At 44.6% G+C, this 24,352-nt stretch overlaps 1 protein-coding gene and 1 pseudogene across 1 annotated transcript in view; one reads left to right on the forward strand and one right to left on the reverse strand.

Moving 5' to 3' along the window:
* Positions 1 to 1,419: 1,419 nt before the first annotated feature.
* Positions 1,420 to 24,352, reverse strand: part of LOC111950382 (bromodomain and WD repeat-containing protein 3) — a 29,311-nt gene continuing 6,378 nt past the window's right edge. Inside the window, exons 15-40 of the mRNA XM_023967924.2 lie at positions 19,910 to 20,044; positions 19,697 to 19,825; positions 19,344 to 19,569; positions 19,088 to 19,234; positions 18,293 to 18,473; positions 18,031 to 18,124; positions 15,835 to 15,993; positions 15,668 to 15,741; positions 14,873 to 15,065; positions 14,541 to 14,657; positions 14,258 to 14,365; positions 13,971 to 14,095; positions 13,818 to 13,900; positions 13,451 to 13,562; positions 13,198 to 13,259; positions 12,789 to 12,944; positions 12,510 to 12,630; positions 12,073 to 12,198; positions 11,896 to 11,968; positions 11,729 to 11,782; positions 11,447 to 11,590; positions 7,083 to 7,235; positions 5,324 to 5,496; positions 5,100 to 5,188; positions 4,852 to 4,989; positions 1,420 to 4,543 (exon numbers count right to left, since the gene is read on the reverse strand). Of these exons, the coding sequence (XP_023823692.1) occupies positions 3,816 to 4,543; positions 4,852 to 4,989; positions 5,100 to 5,188; positions 5,324 to 5,496; positions 7,083 to 7,235; positions 11,447 to 11,590; positions 11,729 to 11,782; positions 11,896 to 11,968; positions 12,073 to 12,198; positions 12,510 to 12,630; positions 12,789 to 12,944; positions 13,198 to 13,259; positions 13,451 to 13,562; positions 13,818 to 13,900; positions 13,971 to 14,095; positions 14,258 to 14,365; positions 14,541 to 14,657; positions 14,873 to 15,065; positions 15,668 to 15,741; positions 15,835 to 15,993; positions 18,031 to 18,124; positions 18,293 to 18,473; positions 19,088 to 19,234; positions 19,344 to 19,569; positions 19,697 to 19,825; positions 19,910 to 20,044 (3,900 nt within the window). The 3' untranslated portion in view covers positions 1,420 to 3,815. The remainder of the gene's footprint in view (positions 4,544 to 4,851; positions 4,990 to 5,099; positions 5,189 to 5,323; positions 5,497 to 7,082; positions 7,236 to 11,446; positions 11,591 to 11,728; positions 11,783 to 11,895; positions 11,969 to 12,072; positions 12,199 to 12,509; positions 12,631 to 12,788; positions 12,945 to 13,197; positions 13,260 to 13,450; positions 13,563 to 13,817; positions 13,901 to 13,970; positions 14,096 to 14,257; positions 14,366 to 14,540; positions 14,658 to 14,872; positions 15,066 to 15,667; positions 15,742 to 15,834; positions 15,994 to 18,030; positions 18,125 to 18,292; positions 18,474 to 19,087; positions 19,235 to 19,343; positions 19,570 to 19,696; positions 19,826 to 19,909; positions 20,045 to 24,352) is intronic.
* On the forward strand, positions 21,231 to 24,348 carry LOC139022855 (general transcription factor II-I repeat domain-containing protein 2B-like; annotated as a pseudogene).

The raw sequence follows: 24,352 nt of genomic DNA on the forward strand, positions 1-24,352 counted from the left end.
AAAGACCCACAAAATGTATTTTCAGCACAGGCGTGGCAGTAGGTGAGTTACCCAAACGGGCAATTGAATCTGAAGCACAATGTAAACGTACGCAACCTTGTTGTTAATTAGTGAACTATAGATGTATCGGATGTATGTGTGATTCACCAATTCGATATAGATGAAAGTCTAATGTAAATGTAACTGTGCAGTAATCTGGTACTTCTCATATACCATAGCGTTGATTGTAAATTGTAATACAGTAATCTATGTTGGGATTCTTTAGGTATAATCATTTTGTCTCATTATCGGAACTTTATCTGGAGCTACTGTCATGTATCGGTAGAGAAACATCATGCATTTTCATGATCTCTGTATCCCCATTCATAATCAAATATTTGCTCAATTTGTATGGTCATTTTGATAATAAACCTCATACATTTAAACATCCTCAGATTACTTGCATACAGCCTCTAGACAGTGATGCTGATTGCCCTGGAGTGAAAAGTATCTGGTTGATGTTGAATGTAATTATCATGGCTTTCTGACAGGAGGTGACTTCAGCATTCCAGAGGAAGTAACACTTTATATTTTTACACTTTTATAATAGCCCAAATTGATACATTTGCCTGTTTCCATCCAGAGACCCTCAACACCACTGCAGTCTTTCTGGGCGTGCTGAAGCACCATGCGTCAGAGGATTGTTAAGTATTGTTGCTAGCTGAGTGTCTGACTCATCTCTCCAGTCTTCAGTGCATTATCTAGTGGAGGTACCTCCATCACAAGGCTAACTGGCTGATAACCAACCAACCAACCAACCAACCAACCAACCAACCAACCAACCAACCAACCAACCATATCACCAGACTTGTCCACTCTCCTCCTAGCTTCCATACCCTATCCAACACGTAGGCTGCTACTCCTCCTCCTCACTCTCTCTGAGATAGAGCAGGTAACTGTGGGACAGTGGTGTGGGGTAGTCAGGGGCAGAGGCGGGTGGGACTGACATCACTGCAGAGATATGGCCCATGGTGCATCTTTATGACTCATCATCATGGCTCTTTGAGGGGGCAGCCAGAGATGACTCACCAAGCCAGGGATGGGTTTTAAACAGCCAGACAAGAGTGGCTATTGTGGAATACACAGGGCCTGGTGAAGAGTGGCAGCTCAGCTTGTGCCAAGTGTGTTGACTGGCAGGATGTGAAAATCCTGCCGTGATGACTCAAACAATAACACGTCAACAGCATGGGGTCTGGGAAAACAAATGAGGTACAGGAGAAAATGGCTGAAACACAGAGGAAGTGTGAATTCACAGTACCATTTTGCCATGAGAAGTGACAGAACATTATATATCATGTTTTTCTATGGTGATTAAAGTGGGCATGTTTGTATTGTGTTTAGAGAATGTGACGGAATGAGCCAAATACCAGGGGCACCAAGTTGGGAGAAAATCTATGTCGCTCCTTTATTTAAAAAAACAAACACAATCAAAAATATTGTGTAGAAAAAAAGTCACGTTTATTATTACACCTAGAATGTCATCATTGCTGGATTCAGAAATTACTAATCTGCTGCTTAAAGGCAAGTCCATTTACCATCTATTATATTAAGAGAACATGTTCACAAATTATTGAGTAGGGATTTATCCATTGGCCCAAGTGATGTCTTTTCAAACTATACCCACACAGTTTGCAGACGAGTTACTGCTGTCTCGCGATTAACTAACGAAAACCTTGATTGCAGTCCCATCTCTTTCCCTAGTGTGGCAACATGACTAGCAGTAGCATGGCCCATCAGATGACACCTAAGGGGTATTTCAGAGACCCTAAACCAGAGTGTAGTAGGGGAATCATGGGGTAGTGGAGCCGGGTGGATCCTGGGGGAATGGGGAGCAGAGGGCTAAGTCCTGGAACACTTAGCGTATGACACACACAGAGCACCTTATGTTAGGAAGTGGAAGGAGAGAAGAGAACCTGGCTGTCTGTAGCCTTGGTTTCTGTTTCTTAGGCAACGTTGCCAAGTGGCTTAGCTGTGTCGGACCCTCCGACCTTTGACCAAGCAAACACAACCCTCTGGTTCAATAATGCTCACAACAACAAAATCTATCACAAAACAGCCCAGAACAGGTGTATTTGTATGCAAATGTGTTGAATATTATTGGCACAATTTATCTGCGCTTTGTACACACAAATAAAAAGTCCTTCGTTGTTTAGAACTGCATGGAGCGAAATCTGTCCTTTGCTCTTTGTGGCTTGTCTGGTCATCCAATATTGTGATTAAGAGTAAAATCAGAGGGCAGGATAGCATACTCAGCCCAACAAAAGCCATCTCAAATTCAGCTGCCACATACAATAGATACATGTGCAAACATTTCACCATCATTAATATTAGCTAAGGAATAATTGCAAAGTGTATAATACAGTGAAAAAATATAAATATTTCTGTAGTAAAAAAATGTCCTTTTCAGTATGAGGTGGAAGTGAGTGGTGGCTATGGGCGAGCCTCTCCCCAAAGTACCATGATGCACTTTGGTTTGTGTTTGAACCAATGACTGGTTTGAACATGCTGGGTTGAAGGACAGTGCCCTGGAAGTTATAAATTAATGTGTGCATTTGATTTAGATCAATGAAAGTATGTTCCGACCAATAGAAATAGAACTCAATGGTAGACCCTTATACAATCGCTTTGCATTTCTCCTTTCCAATTACCCACACTCTTTCACTACACTAGCTACCATACTAGACATCACTCAACCATAATAACCACACGCTACAGGAAGAGGATACGGCAAAGCCTCTATTTACCTATTGTATGTGCAAATATACAAACTCTATAGAATTGATAAGGATTACGGGGGATATAGCATTGAGAACATTCAGTGGCCCAGGAGTTAACTAAGGAGGTACGTCTGCCTCTGATTCAATGGCGGAACATTGTATTGTAGGCATGCAGCATTTTATGAGTAGACATAATTAATGATGAAAGAAGTCACCACCTCAACTAATTAGAATCAATAAGTTCCCACGCAAAGATAAAGTCTGAGAACTAAAACCCACAGACACAGCAGTCCTCTAAGACCTAGCCTGGATGCCTAAAAATAGATTCATTAATGCAGTGAATGAGCACACCAGAGTTGACCTCCCAAAGTGAAGGATGGGGGTTGGGGAGGATGAAGCATAGTGGGAGGGTTAGCGTCAATCAGACAACCCAACACTGAGAGGGGGTCATGTGGAAGAGGGTCATTTAGGGAGAGATGTACTGTACTGTTCAGACAGAACACAAACAGAGAGAAGTAAAGGGAGCATCAGTCTGTCTGTCATCCAGATGTAGAGGACAGCAGAGCTTAGTCTCCTTGAGCTATAACATATGAGCACCAGTTTTTGGCATCTCTTGAAACTTTGTTGTTGTATGATCAGGAAGATCGGAGGTGAGAAGGAGGGTAAGAGAAAGATGGGGGAGGAAAACTGAGGATGAGAAGGAGAAGAGTTATGAGTTGATAAAAGCGGAGGAGTAAGAGGAGTCTTTAAGGCCCAGGAGAGCAGTAAGTAAGGCGGAGGTGAGTGAGTTGACTTGTGGGTCCATGTTGATGAGTAGCTTTGAAGACCAGGGAGGGAGATTCCTTGGCAAGATAAGGAGCACCACTGCCAGTAGAGTCGTAAACAGTCTCGTACACAAAGCAAAATGATACAAAAATCAATAAAAAAGGTAAAGCAAAATCCCTGAAGTATTAATTTAGTCAATTGTACAGTCTCACTCCTGGTGGGTAAGGTAGATAGGTGGTTGGTAGGGGTTAGAAGGCCCAGTCAGTTTAAGGTGGTTTGAGGGGGCTGTGTGAGTCAGTGGTTCCAGCCCATAAGGTGGCTGACCCGGGCCTTTTCGGTCATGCGGCGTACCCGTCCTGAGCGGGACATGCCTAGGTTGAGTGGGTCCTCTGTGGTCCCTGACTCGTCGTCTGACTCATCGTTGTACAACACTGTCCTGCGGCCCTGGTTCCGAGTGTTCACCTGACCAGACTTACTGCGGCTCCTGCTTTTCTGACCGCCCTCTGCCCCACCCTCACCCTGCTCTGAGTCCTCCTCCTCTTCTGATTCCTCCTTTTCCTCAGGCTCATCTTCGTCCTCAGGCTCCTCCTCTTCGTCCTCAGGCGCCCTCCCTTCCTCTTGCTGCGGTGGCTGTTCCCCCTCTTCCTCCTCGTCTTCACCTTGTTCGTCTTCATCCTCCTCTTCCTGCTCCTCTGCCTGGACTCGTGCTCTCTTGGCTCTTTCTGGAGCCTCCTCTTCTTCCAGCATCCTCTTCCCAGAGACGGCCAACTTGCCCTTGAGGCCCATTTTTAAGCGGGGAGCTTTGCTGTAGTCGTGATCTCCCCCGTCCACAAACTTTCCAACCTCCGACTCATTGTCCGACTCACTGTCTGATGAGGAGGAGGAGGAGGATGATGAGGAAGACGAGGAAGACGATGACGAAGATGAGCTATTGGATCCTCCAGATCCCTCTCCCTCATCCTCCTGCAGCACTCGTCTCCTGTGGCTCTGTCTGGTGCCGTTAGTGAGAGGTCTGTTACCCTCTGGGGGGAGAGAGAGAGGCACACAATGCCTCCCTGTTAAACATAGCACAGCAACACCTACTAAAGTAGCCTCCAGTAACTGCTGCCAAGTAGACTTACATGATAACCCTTTCTAATTGTGTGATTTTGGCAGCAGTGAAAACATAGTAATGATGTCATTAACTGCTGCCATTTAACCAGGCTGACTCCAAACATTTAAGCAGTTGGCAAAATCATACATTTGTCTAGATAGCTTGGTGAAACAGCTCTATCTATGAAGGACTATTTATCCACTGCCTGCTGGTGTTGGTTACCCTGTGTAGTAATACCTGAGTTCTTGACGGGAGTGGTTTGGCTGCGGGTGACACGGTCGGCCCCTGGACCCCCACTGTGGCTTCCTGTCCCTGAGTTAGACGATGATGAGGGTTGGCTGTCCTCATCCACCATCACGCTGCTCGTCTCTGACGCTGCAACAACAGCAGCACGTCACGTAACCACCCAACCCACATTTCACACTTCTCTAAAACACATACCGCCACACAGCGACACAAACATACACTCACGACAAGAGTGTTACCTTGAGATGGCCTGCGAGAACGCTTCTTGGATGAGGTCTGTAATTCTTTTGGTGTTGGTTTCTTCCTTGACTTGTGCTTCCCTTTAGGACTAGAGTTAAAGAGACACCAAGACATWGTGTTTTAGGTGGAATCTGAATAGATCCTACAAGGAGTGGTACATAATAGTTGGGGTTATTACAGTGGATTTAAGAGTTGTAGAGAGAGGTTCCAGCCAGGCCAGTACCTGGAGGGTTGGCTGGTGGCAAGGGAGCTGCCTCCGCTGTGCAGTCTCTTCCTGTAGCTGACACTCTGGCGACTCTTCCTCCGCTGGTTCTGGACTGCAGATTTGTAATCCGAGATGATGGAGATGATTTGTCTTTCAAAGAAGGCTGATAGGCTTAGGGTCATGGTGTAGATCTGAAGATGAAACAATGAAGATCAAAAATACCATTCTCTCACAAAACACAGTGTGCCTTCAGAAAGTATTCATTATTCCACATTTTGTTGTTACAGCCTGAATTCAAAATTCTATACACAATACCCCATGATGACAAAGCAAATACATGTTTTGAGAAATTTTTGCAAATGTATTGAAAATGAAATGCAGGAATCTAATTTACATAAGTATTCACACCCCTGAGTCAATACATGTCAGAATCACCTTTCTGGGTAAGTACAGTTGAAGTTGGAAGTTTACATACACTTAGGATGGAGTCATTAAAACTTGTTTATCAACCACTCCACAAATTTCTTGTTAACAAACTATAGTTTTGGCAAGTCGGTTAGGACATCTACTTTRTGCATGACATAAGCCATTTTTCCAACAATTGTTTACAGACAGATTATTTCACTGTATCACAATTCCAGTGGGTCAGAAGTTTACATACACTAAGTTGACTGTGCCTTTAAACAGCTTGGAAAATTCCAGATGATGTCATGGCTTTAGAAGCTTCTGATAGGCTACTTGACATCATTTGAGTCAATTGGAGGGGTACCTGTGGATGTATTTCAAGGCCTACCTTCAAACTCAGTGCCTCTTTGCTTGACATCATGGGAAAATCTAAAGAAATCAGCCAAGACCTCAGAAAATAAATTGTAGACCTCCACAAGTCTGGTTCAGCCATAACAAAAGGAGTTGAATAYTTTTTTTTTAWRRRAAAAAAAGAAGCTTTTATTTATATAATAATTTATAATTAATTTTACCCCCGGTATTCTCCCCGATTTCGTGGGATCCAATTCGTAGTTACAGTCTTGTCTCTTCGCTGCAACTCCAGTACGGACTCGGGAGAGGCGAAGSGCGAGAGCCGTGCGTCCTCCGAAACACAACCCAACCAAGCCGCACTGCTTCTTGACACAATGCCCACTTAACCCGGAAGCCAGCCAYACCAATGTGTCAGAGAAAACACAGCGCACCTGGCGACCGTGTCAGCGTGCACTGCTCCCAGGCCCGCCACTGGAGTCGCAGTGCTCGATGGGACAAGAATATCCCTGCCGGCCAAACCCTCCCCTAACCCGGAAGACGCTGGGCCAATTGTTTTCCGCCCCATGGGTCTCCCGGTCGCGGCCGGCTGCGACAGAGCCTGGACTCGAACCCAGAATCTCTAGTGGCACAGCTAGCACTGCGATGCAAAAGTGTTGAATACATATTGACTCAAGACATTTCAGCTTTTAATTTTTAATTAATTTGTAAAAATGTATAAAAACCTGATTCTACTTTGATATTATGGGGTATTGTGTGTAGGCCAGTGACATCTCAATTGTATCAATGTAAATTCAGGCTGTAACAAGAAAACGTGGAAAAAGTTAAGGGGTGTGAATACTTTCTGAAGGCACTGTATAAGGGTCAGGGTTATAAATTGTTGAGATACAGCTGACCCACCGCATTTCTTTCCCCCCTTGAATCTTGAAAAGAACTCAAGGGCACTCAACCAATCAACGTTAGTTGAGGTGCAACCCCAAAAATGTATCCTCATTGAAAATCTTGTCAGAATCAGTACACTAACCTGTGACTTCTTGTTGGGCGTGTAGGCCTTGGAGTTGCTGAAAATGAGGCGGACATCTTTGGCAAACTCCATGGGGTTCTCGTAGTTTCCGACGACCAGCGCCTCTGTAACAGTCCCCAGGTCCATGGGAGTGTCTATGATGTCTCGATAGTCCTGGGAGAGGAGGGAGAGAGTGCAGTGTTTAGGACATCTGAAACCACAAAGTAACTGTCCAGTGTTTCCAGATTTCTATGAAATATGACCTATAAGCAATGTTCACTCAAGTAAAAATTTTTCGGCTAGCTGTTCTATCATTCAGCCTACAGTAGCATCCAATGTCTGGTGTTCAATTTAGGCCTACATTCCATGAGATTTTAGAAAAAAAAATATGCAAGGCTTGACATTAACCTGTTAATCCACTTGTCCTTCAGACAAGGTGACTGAAAACGTTGTGTTGTTTGATGTAAGAAWCCACTTTACAAAATTAAATGCATTATTATTCCCATACCATTATTACAGAGAATAAGACAAATGTTAGCCTCTGCCTACTGGCTACCGGTCTCAAAATACAACACTGCCCCTTTAAGACAAGAAAAAGCTCTTTACMCGACTCGCTTTTCAAAGGTCTAGAAATGTACACATTTTGTGCTCTTGTAGGAAGCAATCACTCCCCCATTGCTGACTACAAATTATATATATATAACTGGGCTAATAACTCACTAACTAGCAAAGGATATGAACAAATGTGCACAACGTGGCTACATGCAGCCCTYACTTTGATCTCAAAACAAGCGCATCTACTCAAGACCGGTAATGCTGTAAACACAGTCCAGTTCAAAGTGAATGGCACAGATCTATAGATGGCAATGGTATATTTGCATATAGCTAGAGGAGTCCTGATATCTCCAGGAGTGATAAGTATAATTGTTCTCCTAGGCAATCAGCAATTAGTACAGGGAGGTGAGCTCTCCACCTCTGCTAGGCAATTAGTGTTAGTTCTTCAGTCTCCGCTGGTTTCTCAGTGGCAGCTGTGTCAGTGGCGGTTTTGTTGCAAAACTAAGACCGTCGCTGAAACAAAGAAGGTGCTGTAGAATTGTTCTGCTGAGTTATTTGAGGAAGGAAAGAGAGGAAGGCTCCACACCACTCTCTTACTTGAGTATCTGAACTAGTTATTTACAGATTCTCATTTTGCTCTTTTGTAGCTTTGTCATGTATGTGTGTGTTTTCTATACCTGTTCGAACCTCTCCCTGTAGGCTTTACAGACAGACGCTCATCACCCCTTGGCTGCAACCCTTCTAATTTAATGTACCCTGAGCACACAACCCATGTGGAATTCCGGGTCTCTGGCAGCGTTTGCAACTGCGGTCAAGAACGCAGAGTTCATCTCAGCCTATGCTGCCCTTCAGTCCCTTTATTTTTTGGCCCTGATGGGCACATGGATCACCCCAGAGAACACTGCTACTCCAGCAGCTCTCATCATCTGACTGTTTTCTCTCATAGTCCAAGAGCATCTGGTCGTCGCGGTGGTGGCACAGGTCTACTCATTTATCTTAAGTGGAGATTCTCTTTTCTCTCACCTGTCCAGCTCCTCATTTGAATTGCATGCTGTCACTGGACGATGGCTCACCGCTCTTTGCACTTGGCGACTTCAACCCCCTTACGTCTGCCTTAAATTTCTTTCCAACTCTCATTCACCTCCTTGCCTCTTGACCTCACCCTTTCCCAATCAACTCCAACTCACAAGGCAGGTAATATGCTCGACCTCACCTTTACTAGAGGCTGTTTGCTTACTAATCTCACTGCAACCCCCCTCCAGGTCTCTGATCACTACTGTTTCCTTTTTCTGTCTCCCTCTCCTCCAACCCTACCCACTCAACCCCTACACAGAGGGTCATGCGCAGTCTCAATCTTCGCTCTCTCCCATCATCTCTCCCTTCTGATTCTGCCTCTTCGACCCTACTCTCCTCCCTTTCCGCATCCTATGACTCGCACTGTCCCCTTTCCTCCAAGACAGCTCAGCTCTCCCCTCCTGCTCTGTGGCTAAGTGACTCATTGCGAGCTTACAGAACAGAGCTACGGGCAGCTGAGCAAAAACATCCTTTCACTCCCTTCTCTTCCTCTGTATCTGCTGCTAAAGTCACTTTCTACCACTAAGTTCCAAGCTTCTGACTAACCCTAGGAAACAATTTTCCACCTTCTCCTCCCTCTCTGTGGACGACTTTGTCAACCACTTTGAAAAAAGGTTGACGACATCCGCTACTCATTCACTCAGCCTATTAAGTCCACTGGTCTCACTCACACAGAACTACCCCTACGCTTTGACCTCTTCTCCCCGCTCTCTCCAGATGACATCCTGCGACATCTCTGGAGAACTTCTCACTTCCCTCATCAACTCATCCCTGACCACTGGGTGTTCCCCTCAAGAAACCAACACTCGACTCATCTGCCGTGAAAAACTATAGACCTGTATCCCTTAGGATTGCATCCTACGTGGCAGGCCGCTCCAACCAGGTGACGTGGAGAGGATCGGTCTGCACTGGTGTAGCACCACGTACTCTCCTGACATTGCTATGCGGATGCCCAGTTCAAGCTCTTCTCTGTTCTGGCACCCCAATGGTGGAACCAGCTTCCCCCTAAAGCTAGGACAGCAGAGTCCCTGCCAATCTTCCGAAAACATCTGAAACCCTACCTTCAATAATCATCCTCCTCACCCTGACATACACCCCCCCAAAATAAAATTATGCCCTTGCACAGCTCTGACTACTAATAACTACATTGAGGAAAAATGTACTTTCTATGCCTGTGATATGTGGTCGTCCCACCTAGCTGTCTTAAGATGAATGCACTAAGTATCTCTGGATAAGAGTGTGGTAAATGACTAAAATGTAAAAATAGGCCTACTTGAGCTCTGAGTGGTTATGGCGCACTGGTCTGTGTAGAGTACGGGCTGAGTCATTAGTGTCAATGCAATGGAATCCTACTCCGATGCGTTCTGCCTACAACAAAATATGTTGCATTGATTCGATCACAATTCCTACAGTAAAGGGAAACATTTATAGTGTTAACTAAGGGGAAAAGACTCTACAAAGTTGAGTGAAGTTCAATCTCGTGCTTCTCTGCGGGGGCTGATATTTGCCTAGAATTAATTACAATAAGAGTGAAAGTTTTCCTTCCAAAAATGGTGATTTAAGGATGTTAATTGAAAAATATGATTTTCTGTGTTGGAATGATTGTGGGCACAGTCCAACAACATAATGGTGTGGGCATCTACTGGTCATTAAAAATATTAATGCGAGTTGGCCAGTTCAGCCATGACATGTTCTATGAGGAAACAGCAAGCATTTTTTTTAAACTGTCTGTTTGAGATACAAGTTGTTGTAGGTGGGGTTTGGCCACAAATAAGAGTCAACAACATTATTTGGGTATCAGTTAACAGGATATTAACTTTTAAAAGTGACATTTTCWCTGGACAGTTACTTTAACTCAGAATTGAGGACAGGTAGTTCGTAATACTTCTGATCCACAACAGTCAGACTGATGAGACCCTCAGTTTCTCTGATGGAAATGAAACATAGTGGGCTGGTTTCCCAGACACAGATTGAGCCTAATCCTGGAGTAAAAAGTATCTTCAGAGGAGAAGCACGATTGCTTTTTAGTCCAGGAGCAGGTTTTATTTTGCTCAGAGAAAACAGGCCTTAAAAGGAAAACTCCACCCAAAAACTATTTTGGTATTTGTTTCATTAGTCTATTGTTGATATAGTCCCAAAATATTATGTATGTCACCAATCAAGTTTTCAAAATACAGAAATACAGCCGGTGTGATGCATTTAGCGTCATATGATGCTGCGTTCTGCATCATGTGATGCAAAATGCATCACACCGGCTGTATTTCGAAAGTTTTATATATATAGAAAACGTGATCGCTGACATGCAAAACACTTTGGGACTATCAACAATGGATTATACCAAAAGATAGTTTTTGGGTGGAATTTTCCTTTAATGTTAGAATCCACATTAGAAGAAATAGCGCCACTGTTCGCCCCCAGCCCATTTCTTATTGTTTTTGTTTATGAAATGGTAGAGCCTCCAGCACCTTGCAAAAAATTGTAATACATACTCTACTGTTCTATTGCACGTACAATGATATGCAATGATTTCCAAGGGGGGAAAAAATGATATCTTTGTTGTTGTAATATGACAAACGTGTCAGTTACACCATTACTGACTCCAGCTTTAACATGTCACTGTGGGGGAACATGTCAGATTGTTAAGCACTCAGATCCTAAGGCACTAATCCTGTAGCAGGCTGTTATCTTTTCTGTATGTGAGGGGTTATATAATTGGTAGGGATTATGATAACAAGGAAGGAGGAGAGCCTCCTTACTTGGTAGGTGAAGAGGTCCACAGGCTGTCTGAAGGGTTCAGAGTCAGGGCCGTCCATCATACGCCGCAGCAGTTCCCGACACTGGCCCCGCCAAGCACGCACATCTAACACCACCCCACGCTTCTTAGGACTGGGATTGGCCTGCTGATAGTGGGAGAGTGTGAAGGTGTCCAKTTAGATTGATACAGAAAAACATTGGAAAAGTGAGATAATGGGGAACAGGAATCCCAGTCATTGCAACAGCAACGGATATTCCATGTTTGAGATTAATCCTTCCCTTACCTGTTGTCCTGTGGAGGTCCCTGGAGTGTCAGAGTCCATGTCCACCTCAGCAGTCTGCACACCAACACACAGACACATGTACTCTTAGTACTGCGTAATACATCACCAAGATAATTCAAATATCACTATGAACTCGAGGTGTATACACACACATCTTCATGTTTCACCTCATCCTCTCCACTGCTCAGCTCCGTCTTCACCTTGTGGTACAGATCTAAGATGTCTGTGCAGCTTTGGTCCCTGACAAAAACACACAACAACAAAACAGCTGGTCTTATTTACAGTCAAAACTAGGTTCTTAATGAGTCACCATTTCACAAAGGGGAAATCTACACCATTCATACCCGATGTAGCGGAGGAGCACGTCAGTCACCACCTTGGCTGCTGCCACGATGGGGCTCTGGGGCTCGTTGAAAGTACGGGCGTTGTGCTCGATGTAGCGCACCTCCCACATCAGCGATGACATACGCCTAGGGATGGGGCTCTGGGGCTCGTTGAAAGTACGGGCGTTGTGCTCGATGTAGCGCACCTCCCACATCAGAGCCGAGATCCTCCTAGGAGAGATGAACATCCCGAGGGGATAAGCTGAGTGAGAGTCACTGATCTCCTCAAACTGGAACATACCCAAGTCCAAATTACAGCTGAGATACAATGGGGCTGACTGGAGGATTAGCAACAACTACAATTGGCTTGAAGGATTATTCCAGTGTGAGTGGTTGGTCTGAGTAGGTTCTGAAGTACTGCAGTGTGTCAGGGTGCAGGCTGAAAGGCCAGTGCTGACCTGTAGAAGCGGTTCTCCAGCCGTCTGCGGATGGTGCTGAGGTCAGTGGGGTAGGCCACTACAGTGCAGTAGAGAGGGTAGTCCCGCAGGTCCACTGGTGATGCAAATGCCTTGGCCAAGTCTACCCAAACACGACACGTCACACGCATTAATCAATACCACGCCATATCCAAGACCACTTCCGACTACAATCGACTGAGAYTTAAAAATCAGGGTCACCCTTGGCTCAATTCGTCCAATATGACAAGCAGGACTTCCTGTGTGGTACCGGTGACATACCCAGTGTGAGCAGCTCGTCGATGCCAAAGATGACCCTCTGGCAGTCCTCGTCCCGTGTGTGAGCCCCCCACTCCCCCTCCTGGGGGCTGTAGAGGCGAGCCTTCACCTCCTCCTCCGTCACCACCACCCCGTCACCAACATCCTCTGGCAACTCCGCTGGGGGAGGAACACAACATGCCAGTCAGAGAGACCATATTGCGTCATTGGCTGGCTGCTCAGTCTCACTATCAATAACCTAATCTTAAGGATCATACTAAATACAGAGACTGCATGTGTTATGTTACGTGATTGAGTGTGCTAGCTAGAGGGATATTTGAATGTGTAAATTCTGGATGCAAACTCAAACTGCATTATCCAGTAGATGGTCTGAGATAGGTGAGGAGCCACTGATAGAAGCAGTGATACTAACCTTCATCAGGAATGGGCTCCATGTCCCAAGGGCTCATCTTCTCCCTCTCGCTATTATCCCACCTAGTGAAGAGAAATCGCAACTTAACACTTAGTATCATAAGACATTAATATTTTCCTCCTATTGGGTGTAAGCTACAGTATGAGCTATCGAGGCAAACACTGACGTACCCCTCCAGACTGTGTAAGCTGAGGTCTACAGTATCATCTCCATCTATTTAACCCAGTGAAATGCAAGGTACACATTGACTCACTTGACAGTGTAGCACTGGAACAGGCTGTCTGGGTACTCTGGCTGGAGTGGCTGATGGTCCTCCACTGAGCCAAACCACCAGGCGTCATCGATGATGCTCCGGAAGCGCATACCTAGCAGGGACAAATCATGCTTGTTTCAGTACATGCTGGTCAGTGAATCACCACACGGATGTATGGGAGCATGAACTGAAACGATACATCCCACAGAACACAAACATGTGGAAGAGTGCACCACATTCCTTACATGGCACACGAACAAAGAGAAGTGTAGGAGATAAACGGGTAGGGGAGTGAACTGGGCACAACCTCTAACAGGCTTGTGTTCTGCATGCTGGAGAGAGGGTGGCAGAGGGAAGCAACACTAACCTGTCTGCCAGTTGTGCTCTTTAGCTTCRTCATAGAACTGCTGAAGCACTAGGAAATCAATGACATCTGGCATGTCATGGTACCTGAGAGAACAAGGACATGTCATTCATTGCTATATTCTTTTCACACAAAAGAATAAGATGGATGACTCACTTTAGGGAGAACGACTCATTGGTCATTTTGCCTGAGATGGGGTGCAGGAAGGCCAGTTTTAGACAACAGAGGGTGGGGGGGCCCACTTCATACTTGATACCAACTACCTTCACAGACTCCTGGTCCTGAACGACGAGAAAACAGACAAAGAGAGAGGGGGTGATAAGAGGAATAAAACACTAGGCCACATTAAAGATATGGAATCCATGAAGGACATACAAAATACATAAAATAACATATAGTAGACAAAGGAAGCAGTGTGAGTAAGTGTTGAGGGTTGGTCTTACCCTGAGGTTAAGCTTGTTCCAGGACTGTTTCTGAGGGTTGATGCTGTAGGCTTTGGCCCTGCGCACCGCCCTGACATAGGCCTGGTGGCCCTGCCTGAAGTACATCAGCTGGTGAGCAATAGGAAGAGAAGGGTCATCATACAGGCCACAATGTCTATCAACTAGGACACAAACCTTGCACTATCGTATAAAATGCGGTAGAGATTAATGTCAAAATGTGAAGATATTTTGTGGGGTACTCTGCTGAACCTCATATGGCCCATCAGGCAGTAGGGTTCCTTACCTCATCACCCATCTGTGGCACAAAAGGCGAGCGTCGGGGGATGGTCTCCATGATCCAGGACGGGGGAAGCCATTCCTCTGCATCACAGCCAGCCAGAGACAGAGACGAACTGGGTTTCTGAGCACAAAGAGACTGGGTTAAACAGTCCGCAATATCACACATGCTAAGGAACTGAAACTTTCCCTCTGYCATTAGGCCTCAGCACATAAACTAGCTACAAGCACTATAGTCTGTATAGCCAGTAACTGAGATACACCATTTTCAAGCAGCCTGTTGGCTGCACCATTCCCTGCCCAATGCCCATGTCTCTACTGTACATTCTGTGAGCTCACCTTCTGTTTGGTCTGCTTGGGCTTCTTCTTCTCCTCCGCCTGCTTCCTCCTGGCCTCCTCTCCCTGGCCCTCCGCCTCCTCCGAGCTGCTGGAGCCAACAGGCGGCCGCACCTGCCTTCTGCTGGTACGCTTGGGGGGCTGGAGGTTGATCCCCGCATCAGCTGTCCAATCAGAGTAGTCACTGGAGGAGACACTGAGGGGAAGAAGAGGCGTATGGAAATGTCTATCTTGTAGTGCTGTCAAAATTATTATTTTGTTGTTGGTTAAATCGCATGGGTCTGTAGTTAACTACGATTAATTTAAAATTTTGAAATTGTTCAAATTTGACCCTAATTAAAGATGTTTCAATTTAAAACCCATTCCATTTGGTTGTAGGTATAACATATTTTGATTAGAGGGGAAGAAAACACCAAATAAACGGAGACAATAACATCTCAGCCAGGTCGGATATTAAAGTTCACGAAAAAAATCATACAGCTATCAGATCTAGCATACTTCTAATACATGTTCAACATGAACTAGACACAAGCTGCTACTGTACTAGAATTGTGATAATTTTCTTTAATCTTTTGACCTGAGAACTACAACAAAAACAGTAGCTAATTGGAATGACTTTAAAAAATTGTGTTGAATCTAGAGTAGAGGCATTCAGCCATGGAATTCTACACATTCTCATTTGGTTAAATAGCTAGCTAACGTTAGCATAACTGGCTAATATTTGCTGTTATCTAAAGAAACGCCTGGGAAAGTGTTTATGGTTGAACTTTGACTGTTTAGGAGATGATAGACATTTACCTGGAACTGCTGTCACTCTGCCACTGTGCTTCCCCATCAGAGGAAGCATCACTGGCCTCTGCCTGCTCCTCTGCCTGTAGACACATGGAAACATGATTAGACCTCCTCTAACATGACAACACCAAGGYCTCTGCTACTTCCAAGAACAACAGACTACAACCCCCCACCTCTCCATCGCTGTCTGAGTCCATCTGGCTGTCAGAGTTCCTCCGCCTATCCACAGGGCGGCGATCTCGTGCTGAGCGGGTCTGGTACGCTGGTGCAGGTCTGGTCTTCTTCCTCTGGGTTCGCCGCAGGGAGCGCTTGCATGGAGCCTGCTCCTCAGTCTACAGGGTGGGAAGGGGTGAGAAGTCGTTAAATGATAGAAAATAAAGTAAAGCTATTGGTATAAACCAGTGGTTCACAAACTTTTTATAGTCCCGTACCCCTTCAAACATTCAACCTCCAGCTGCGTACCCCCTCTAGCACCAGGGTCAGCACTCTCAAATGTTGTTTTTTTCCATCATTGTAAGCCTGCCACACACACACTATACATTTAATAAACATAAGAATGAGTGTGAGTTTGTCACAACCCGGCTCGTGGGAAGCGACAAAGAGCTCTTATAGGACCAGGGCACAAATAATAATAATAAATTAGTTTGCTCTTTATTTAACCATCTTACATATAAAACTTTATTTGTTAATTGAAAATTGTGAATAACTCACCACAGTTTAATGAAAAGGSTGCGCTTGAAAGGATGCACATAACTCTGCAATGTTGGGTTGTATTAGAGAGAGTCTCAGTCTTAAATCATTTTCCACACACAGTCTGTGGCTGTATTTAGTTTTCATGCTAGTGGGGGCTGAGAATCCACTCTCACATAGGTACGTGGTTGCAAAGGGCATCAGTGTCTTAACAGCGCGATTTGCAAAGGCAGGATACTCTGAGCGCAGCCCAATCCAGAAATCCGCCAGTGGCTTCTGATAAAATTCTCACAGAACCGCTTGTTGCAATTTCGATGAGGCTCTCTTGTTCAGATATCGGTAAGTGGACTGGAGGCAGGGCATGAAAGGGATAACTAATCCAGTTGTTTGTGTCATCCGTTTCGGGAAAGTACCTGCGTAAATATCCTCTCCTGTTGTCCTGGTTTCCAGTGGTTTGCAGAAGAGGATGTCTTCCTTAATTGACCCCCCATAAACGTAACGGACATATACCAGAAGCTGTGCCAGGTCAACCTCGTCTGTTGACTCATCCAGCTGTAAAGCATAGAATTCACTGGCTTGTATGTGAAGCAGTAATTGTTTCAAAACATCTCCTGCCATGTCACTGATGCATCGTGAAACTGTTGTTTGATGAAGACATTGTCTGTATAGTCTTTTTGGCCTGTTCCCCCAGAATTGTCCCACCCATAGCTGCGGCAGCAGGAAGAATTAAGTCCAATAGTATGGGGCTTGCCTGTCCTAGCCACTTGGTAGCTCATCATATAAGACGCTTCTAGCCCCTTCTTATTAATGGTGTCTGTTGCTTTTATACATGTATTACTACTCGAAAGTAGTCTTAATTCTCACTCAAAAAACTTCCGTGGCATATTTTTCAAATTGGCATGTTTTGTTTCTAAATGTCTGTGCAAGAGCGAAGGTTTCATTGAGTTGTGAGATAATACTTTTGCACATATAACACACTGTGGCTGAGGAAAGGCACTACTCCCAATATAAGTGAACCCCAAATCAATGTAGTTCTCATCATATTTGCGCCTCTTCGATGGTCCAACGTCCCGTCTGTTGTTCGTTGCTTTCCCAGGTAAGGGGTCAGTAGCTCTTCGGCTGCATCAGATTCACAAATGTCAGTGTCCATGCTAGCTGGGCTAACAACAAATGTGGAATTACTGATGCTAGCATTGGATGTGCTTGTGGCAGCAGAACAACTTGTGTCAACAGGTGCAGGTGTAGTACTGCAGAATGAGCAGCAGCTATGTTTGGCTACATATGGACCGTTAGTGGAATTCCCTAGAGAGAGTAACGGTTAATGTGATTGGATGTTAATTATTTGACTAGGCTACCTGTATTTGACATTGTGTTGTTATTTCGCTGAACACTAGATGGTTTAATTTTATTTTTGGCATTGAAACGAGGCTACTCAGGCGAGAGAAAAAAACTCACCTAAATGTATAGCCCCTTTGGAAAATATAAATGGACTGATTGAAAATGTGAAGAAATTAATTATTTTAATTKTATTTATATTATTGTAAAAAAWATATATATGTGAATCACATTTTTATTTGGCGTACCCCAGTTTGGGAATACCTGGTATAAATCAACAAAGGGAAGGGGAAATTTGTTCTGAAAGAGATAGAGAGCTGTGGGACAGTAGTGTAGAGTCTCACCTTAGTAGCACTGAGTACAGGTTTCCTCCTCCTCTCTGTGTTGTAGAGGGAACACTCCACCTCACCTTTTGCCCGCCTGGTCTCCTCCATCACCCTACACAACCACACAGATTCAGTCAGCCACTGGGGGATATCTACCTAGGCAATCTTACAAACAGTCCTAGGCACAAATTTAAGAGGATGGACAGGAATGGTTAGAACAGAAGGTTCAAGGCCATCTCAGGTAGGCTCTCTGGTTAGTTAGCCAGTCAGTCAGTCTCACCGGAGGACCCCTTGCTGGACTTCGTTGACAACCACCCTCCTGCTCCAGGCCAGCAGGTCCCTCTCCGTGGCCATCTGACTGCGAGGGGCGTTGTGGTGCATTTGACGCACCCCCTCCACCTGACCACTCCTCCTCAGGCCCACGTTAGGGGGCGATCCCACTACCTCTGCTCCCTCAACAGCTGCAAATGAGGGAAAACATTCAACTTGAATTCATGACTACAACATCTGAAATCCAATATGCAGATTCAATCCAATAAGATTCATGGGGCATCCCCGTATGTACATTGAACAAAAATACAAAATGCAACAATTTCAAAGATTTTACTGAGTTACAGTTCATATAAGGAAATAAATCAATTGACTATCCTGCAGGTAAAGAAGCCGGATGTGGAGGTCTTGGCTTGGCGTGGGTACACGTGGTCTGCATTTGTGAGGCCAGTTGGACGTACTGCCAAATTCTCTAAAACGACGTTGGAGGCGGCTTATGGTAGGCTAATGAACATTCAATTCTCTGGCAACAGCAATGCCAATTGCACGCTCCCTCAAAACATCTGTGGCATTGTGTAGTGTGACAAAACTGCACATTTTGGAGTGGTGTTTTATTGTCCCCAGCACAAACAGGAAGGTAAACAAATTTGTGCCCAAAATTTGAGAGAAATAAGCTTTTTGTGCTGTGCGTATGGACAATTTYTGTGATATTTATTTCAGCTCATGAAACATGGGACCAACACTTTACACGTTGCGTTTATATTTTTGTTCAGTATAAATATGGTTACATGAGACTGACACGTACCACCCTCTCCTTCAGGCACTCCATCTTGGTCCCGCCTCTCATCCGGTTGGTCCTGCAACTGTCTGATCAGGACATCCAAAGGGCTTTCTCCGTGACCCTCCTCTGCCGTTTGCTGGCCGATCACCTGCTCCACCACCTCACCATCACCTAAGCAACAGAGAAGTAGGTTAGAAATCCCAATGTTACTCACATTTTGATTCCAGAGCCTGGTAAAGAATTATTGTTGAAACCACTAAGAAGCATTGGTAAGGTTTACCATTCGCCATGTAGCCAAGCTGGGGCACCAGATGCTCATCCTTGCAGCTCTCCCTGCCGGGCACCAGGCGCTGGTAGTGGGTGGGGTGGGGGTTACCGTCCACATCCACAAGGAAGGGAGGGGGCATAAGGTGGGGCGCCTGCTGGGTCTGCTCGTCCAGGACAAAGTTATTGGCGTCTCGGATTAGCGGCCTGAAGTCAGTGTGGAAGAACATTTGGTCAGGAATCTAGAGGAAGGATATGGAGGAAGAAATTTGTTATTCTGTGTAACATTTTCTCTTTACAAGCGATACGATAACATGTCACTTACACATCTTTATCCAAATGAGCCACGTGGAGAGGCCAGAGACTCACCTTCTCATAGGGTCTGCTGCAGCCAAAGCCAAAGATGAGCAGGTGGCCATGGGAGTCAGTGCAGGCAAAATGTTGTCCATCAGCTGAGAACTTACAGTCAAATACAGCTCCGTGACCTTGGCCCTCAATCTGAGACAGAGAGAAAGGCTTGTATGAATGTCTGCMAGGGTAAAACACAGCCACCAACACAGTCACCATGTAATCAATCTCCACCATGTTGAAGAAGTTGCGGATCTTGGATCCCTTGGAGAGGTCCCACATGTAGATGTTGCCGTCGTGGCCGGCAGAGAGCATGATGCGGTGGTCAAAGGGGTGGGCCTCCAGGACAAACACCTCATCATCATGACCCTGGAGGAGGAACAGCACATTCAGTCGTAACAGGTCTCACTCACTGAAGAGACCAGAAACATACAGGTAACTGCCAAAACAAAATAAATACTTGAATAAATGAGGGATACAAAGTATATTGAAAGCAGGTGCTTCCAAACAGGTGTGGTTCCTGAGTTAATTAAGCAATGAACATCCCATCATGCTTATGGTCATGTGATAAAATTCCCAGTTGCCCATTATTTTGGCTACCATGGCTAGAAGAGATCAAATCAAATCAAATTTTATTTGTCACATACACATGGTTAGCAGATGTTAATGCGAGTGTAGCGAAATGCTTGTGCTTCTAGTTCTGACAATGCAGTAATAACCAACGAGTAATCTAACCTAACAATTCCACAACTACTACCTTATACACACAAGTGTAAAGGGGTAAAGAATATGTACATAAAGATATATGGATATAAGTCTCAGTGACTTTGAAAGAGATTCTGGAGTGGCGCCTGAGACAACGTTTTCCACCACCATCAACAAAACACCAAATGATGGAATTTCTTGTGGAAGAAGAGTGTAGCATTCCTTTAATAGAGTTCCAGACACTTGTAGAATCTATGCCAAGGCGCATTGATGGTGTTCTGGCAGCTCATGGTGGCCCAATGCCCTACTAAGATACTATGTTAGTGGTTCCTTTATTTTGGCAGTTACCTGTATCTAGTATGTACAGTACCAGTCAAACGTTTTTACACACCTACTCATGCAAGGGTTTTTCTTAATTTTTTACATTGTAGAATAATACCGAATACATCAAAACTATGAAATAACACATATGTAGTAACCAAAAAGTGTTAAACAAATCAAAATATATTTTAGATTCTTCAAAGTAGCCACCCTTTGCCTCGATGACAGCTTTGCAAACTCTTGGCATTCTCTCAACCAGCTTCACCTGGAATGCTTTTCCAACAGTCTTGAAGGAGTTCCCACATATGCTGAGCACTTGTTGGCTGCTTTTCCTTCACTCTGCGGTCCAACTCATTCCAAACCATCTCAATTGGGTTAAGGTCAGGTGATTGTGGAGGCCAGATCATCTGATGCAGCACTCCATCACTCTCCTTCTTGGTCATATAGCCCTTACACAGCCTGGAGGTGTGTTGGGTCATTGTCCTGTTGTAAAACAAATGATAGTCCCACTAAGCCCAAACCAAATGGGATGGCGTATTGCTACAGAATTCTGTGGTAAGCCATGCTGGTTAAGTGTGTCTTGAATTCTAAATAAATCACTGACAGTGTCACCAGCAAAGCACCCGCACACCTCCTCCTCCATGCTTCACCGTGGGAACCACATATGCAGAGATCTGTTCACCTACCCTGCGTGTCACAAAGACACGGCGGTTGGAACCAAAAATCTCAAATTTGCACTCATCAAACCAAAAAGGACAGATGTTTCTTGGCCCAAGCAAGTCTCTTCTTATTATTGGTGTCCTTTAGTAGTGGTTTCTTTGCAGCAATTCGACCATGAACGCCTGATTCACACAGTCTCCTCTGAACAGTTGATGTTGAGATGTGTCTGTTACTTGAACTCTGTGAAGCATTTATTTGGGCTGCAATTTCTGAGGCTTGTAACTCTAATGAACTTATCATCTGCAGCAGAGGTAACTCTGGGTATTCCTTTCCTGTGGCGGTCCTCATGAGAGACAGTTATCATAACGCTTGATGGTTTTTGCGACTGCACTTGAAGAAACTTTCAAAGTTCTTGAAATGTTCCAGATTTACTGACCCTTAACGCAGGCCTGGGCAAAGCCCGGCCCGGGGGCGTATGCAGCCAGATTCAATATGACCCATGGAATCATGCTCAGATCAAAGAATTTGCGATATTAAAGTTTAGAAAAACATATTTGTTATTCAAATTAAAAGCACAATGAATACTCGCCTTTGTGTAATGATTTAACTCCCACCGCTTGTGGGACATTTATTTTGAAGACACGTATAAATAACAACCGCACGAGGACAGACAGTGACTGACAGGCTGACACACGTCACAATTATAAATAGTAGCTAGCAAGAAATTGCGCAAAAGTTAGTTTTTCAAAGAAAAGGAAAGCAGACAATGAATGTAGGCTGGACATTGAAATATTTCTTTATTGGGGTATCAGGGAAAGCTGTGTGCTTAGTGTGCAAAGAGAGCATCGCTGTCTTGAAAGACTACAACTTGTCCCGACACTTCCAGACGAAGCATGCAGAGAAATATAGGAATATGTCTTCTGAGCAGAGGGCCAGTGCATCGAAAGAGTTGCTTTCTCAGTTGCAAAAGCAGCAAAGACTTTTTACAAAACTGCATTCAGCAAACGACAGAATTGCGAGAGCTAGCTATGTACTGTCCCACAAAATTGCTAAACATAGCAAGCCATTTGATGAGGGCGAATTCATTAAAGAATGTTTAATTGACTCTGCAGCAACACTTCTCACCGACAAGAAAGTGCTGTTTGAAAAAAAAATCCCTGTCAAGACGAACAGTGACACGGCGTGTTGAGGACATCGCAGAGAATATGTAACAATTGAAAGACAGGTGAAATCCTTTACCTTATTTCTCCTTGGCCCTGGATGAGAGCAGTGATGCACGTGACACGGTGCAGTTGTCGATATTCTTACGAGCCATAACCCCAGACTTTGAAATTACAGAGGCGCTTGCTTCAGTGCAGTCAATGAAGAGCACAACCACAGGGAAAGATTTATTGGAGGAGGTTAATAAGTGTGTGGCAAAGCTGGGACTGAGTTTTGAAAAGTTATCCAGTTTGATCACTGATGGGTGCCCAAACGTGACAGGAAAAAACATTGGCCTTTTGAAAAAGATACAAGATGAAGTAGCTGAGCTGAACCCAGATCAGAAAATAATTTTCCTGCATTGCATTTTTCATCAGGAGGTGYACTGAAAATGAGCCATGTTGTGGATACAGTGACTAAAGTGGTAAACTTCAATAGAGCAAAATGTTTAAACCACAGGCAGGTTGGCTCACTGCTGGAAGAGAGAGTGAGGTCATGCAGATCTCCCCCACCACACAAACGTGAGATGGCTGAGTTTGGGGAAGGAACTTAAAAGGGTGTGGGACCTGAAGAGGTGGAGATTGCGGAGTTTTTTCAAATGAAAGGAAAATTTGGATTTCCCTCAACTGCAAGATAAAGAATGGTTGGCTGATTTTGCCTTCACCGTGGACATCATGGCCCTCATAAATGAACTGAATTCCAAACTACAAAGGAAGGGCCTTTTTGCACATCAGATGTACAGCCTTGTCAACGCCTTCAAGGGAAAATTACTCCTCCTGACCCGCCAAGTAGAAGCCAACAATCTCACCCACCTTCCGACACTACTAGTCTGTTCGCTATCAGATGACCAGCGGGAGAAGTATACATCGCTGCTGCGTGCTTTGAATGGTGAGTTTTCAGAGTGTTGGAAAATGACATGCTGTTGGTTTCCTCTCCTTTCACCTTCAATGTGGATAACGCTCCCACTGACCTGCAACTTGAGCTTATAGATCTTCAGTCTGATGTGATTGGATAACTATTCAAAACAATGTCACTGACGAGGTTCTATGCATCTCTCGATGAACAAAATGCTCCAAATATTAGGAGTCATGCTCAGAAGATGTATGTACTGTTTGGGTCAACCTATGTATGTGAACAGACATTTTAAGTGATGAAATATAACAAGTCAAGGCAGAGATCATCTCTTACTGACTCTCACCTCTCAGCAATCCTGTGCATAGCGACGTCAGAAACTATACCTGACTTCACTGCTCTAGTCAATGCCCATCAGAGACTTCACTCCTCATACTGATTGAGTAGTTTAAATGTAATGTTGAGCTCTCGTTCTTGTGTTTTTGTGCATATCCGTTAAGAGTTCTGTATAAATCACACCTTCATGGTCGAATTTCTGCAAACCACTACTAAAGGACACCAATAATAAGAAGAGCCTTGCTTGGGCCAAGCACCAGCAATGGACATTATACCAGTGGAAATCTGGAGTCCAAATTGGAGATTTTTGGTTCCAACCGCCGTGTCTTTGTGAGATGCAGTGTGTGTGAACGGACGAGCTCCGCATGTGTATTTCCCACCGTAAAGCATGGAGGAGGAGGTGTTATGGTGTGGGGGTGCTTTGCATTACTCGTGAAGCTGGTTGAGAAAATGCCAAGAGTGTGCAAAGCTGTCATCAAGGCAAAGGGTGGCTGTTGAAGAATCTGTTTAACACTTTTTTACTTACTACATGATTCCATGTGTTATTTCATTGTTTTGATGTCTTCACCATAGAAAATAGTAAAAACAGGAGACAGACATCTA

This window comes from Salvelinus sp. IW2-2015, linkage group LG23 (assembly GCF_002910315.2).
Source record: "Salvelinus sp. IW2-2015 linkage group LG23, ASM291031v2, whole genome shotgun sequence".
In the NCBI taxonomy this organism is placed as follows: domain Eukaryota; kingdom Metazoa; phylum Chordata; class Actinopteri; order Salmoniformes; family Salmonidae; genus Salvelinus; species Salvelinus sp. IW2-2015.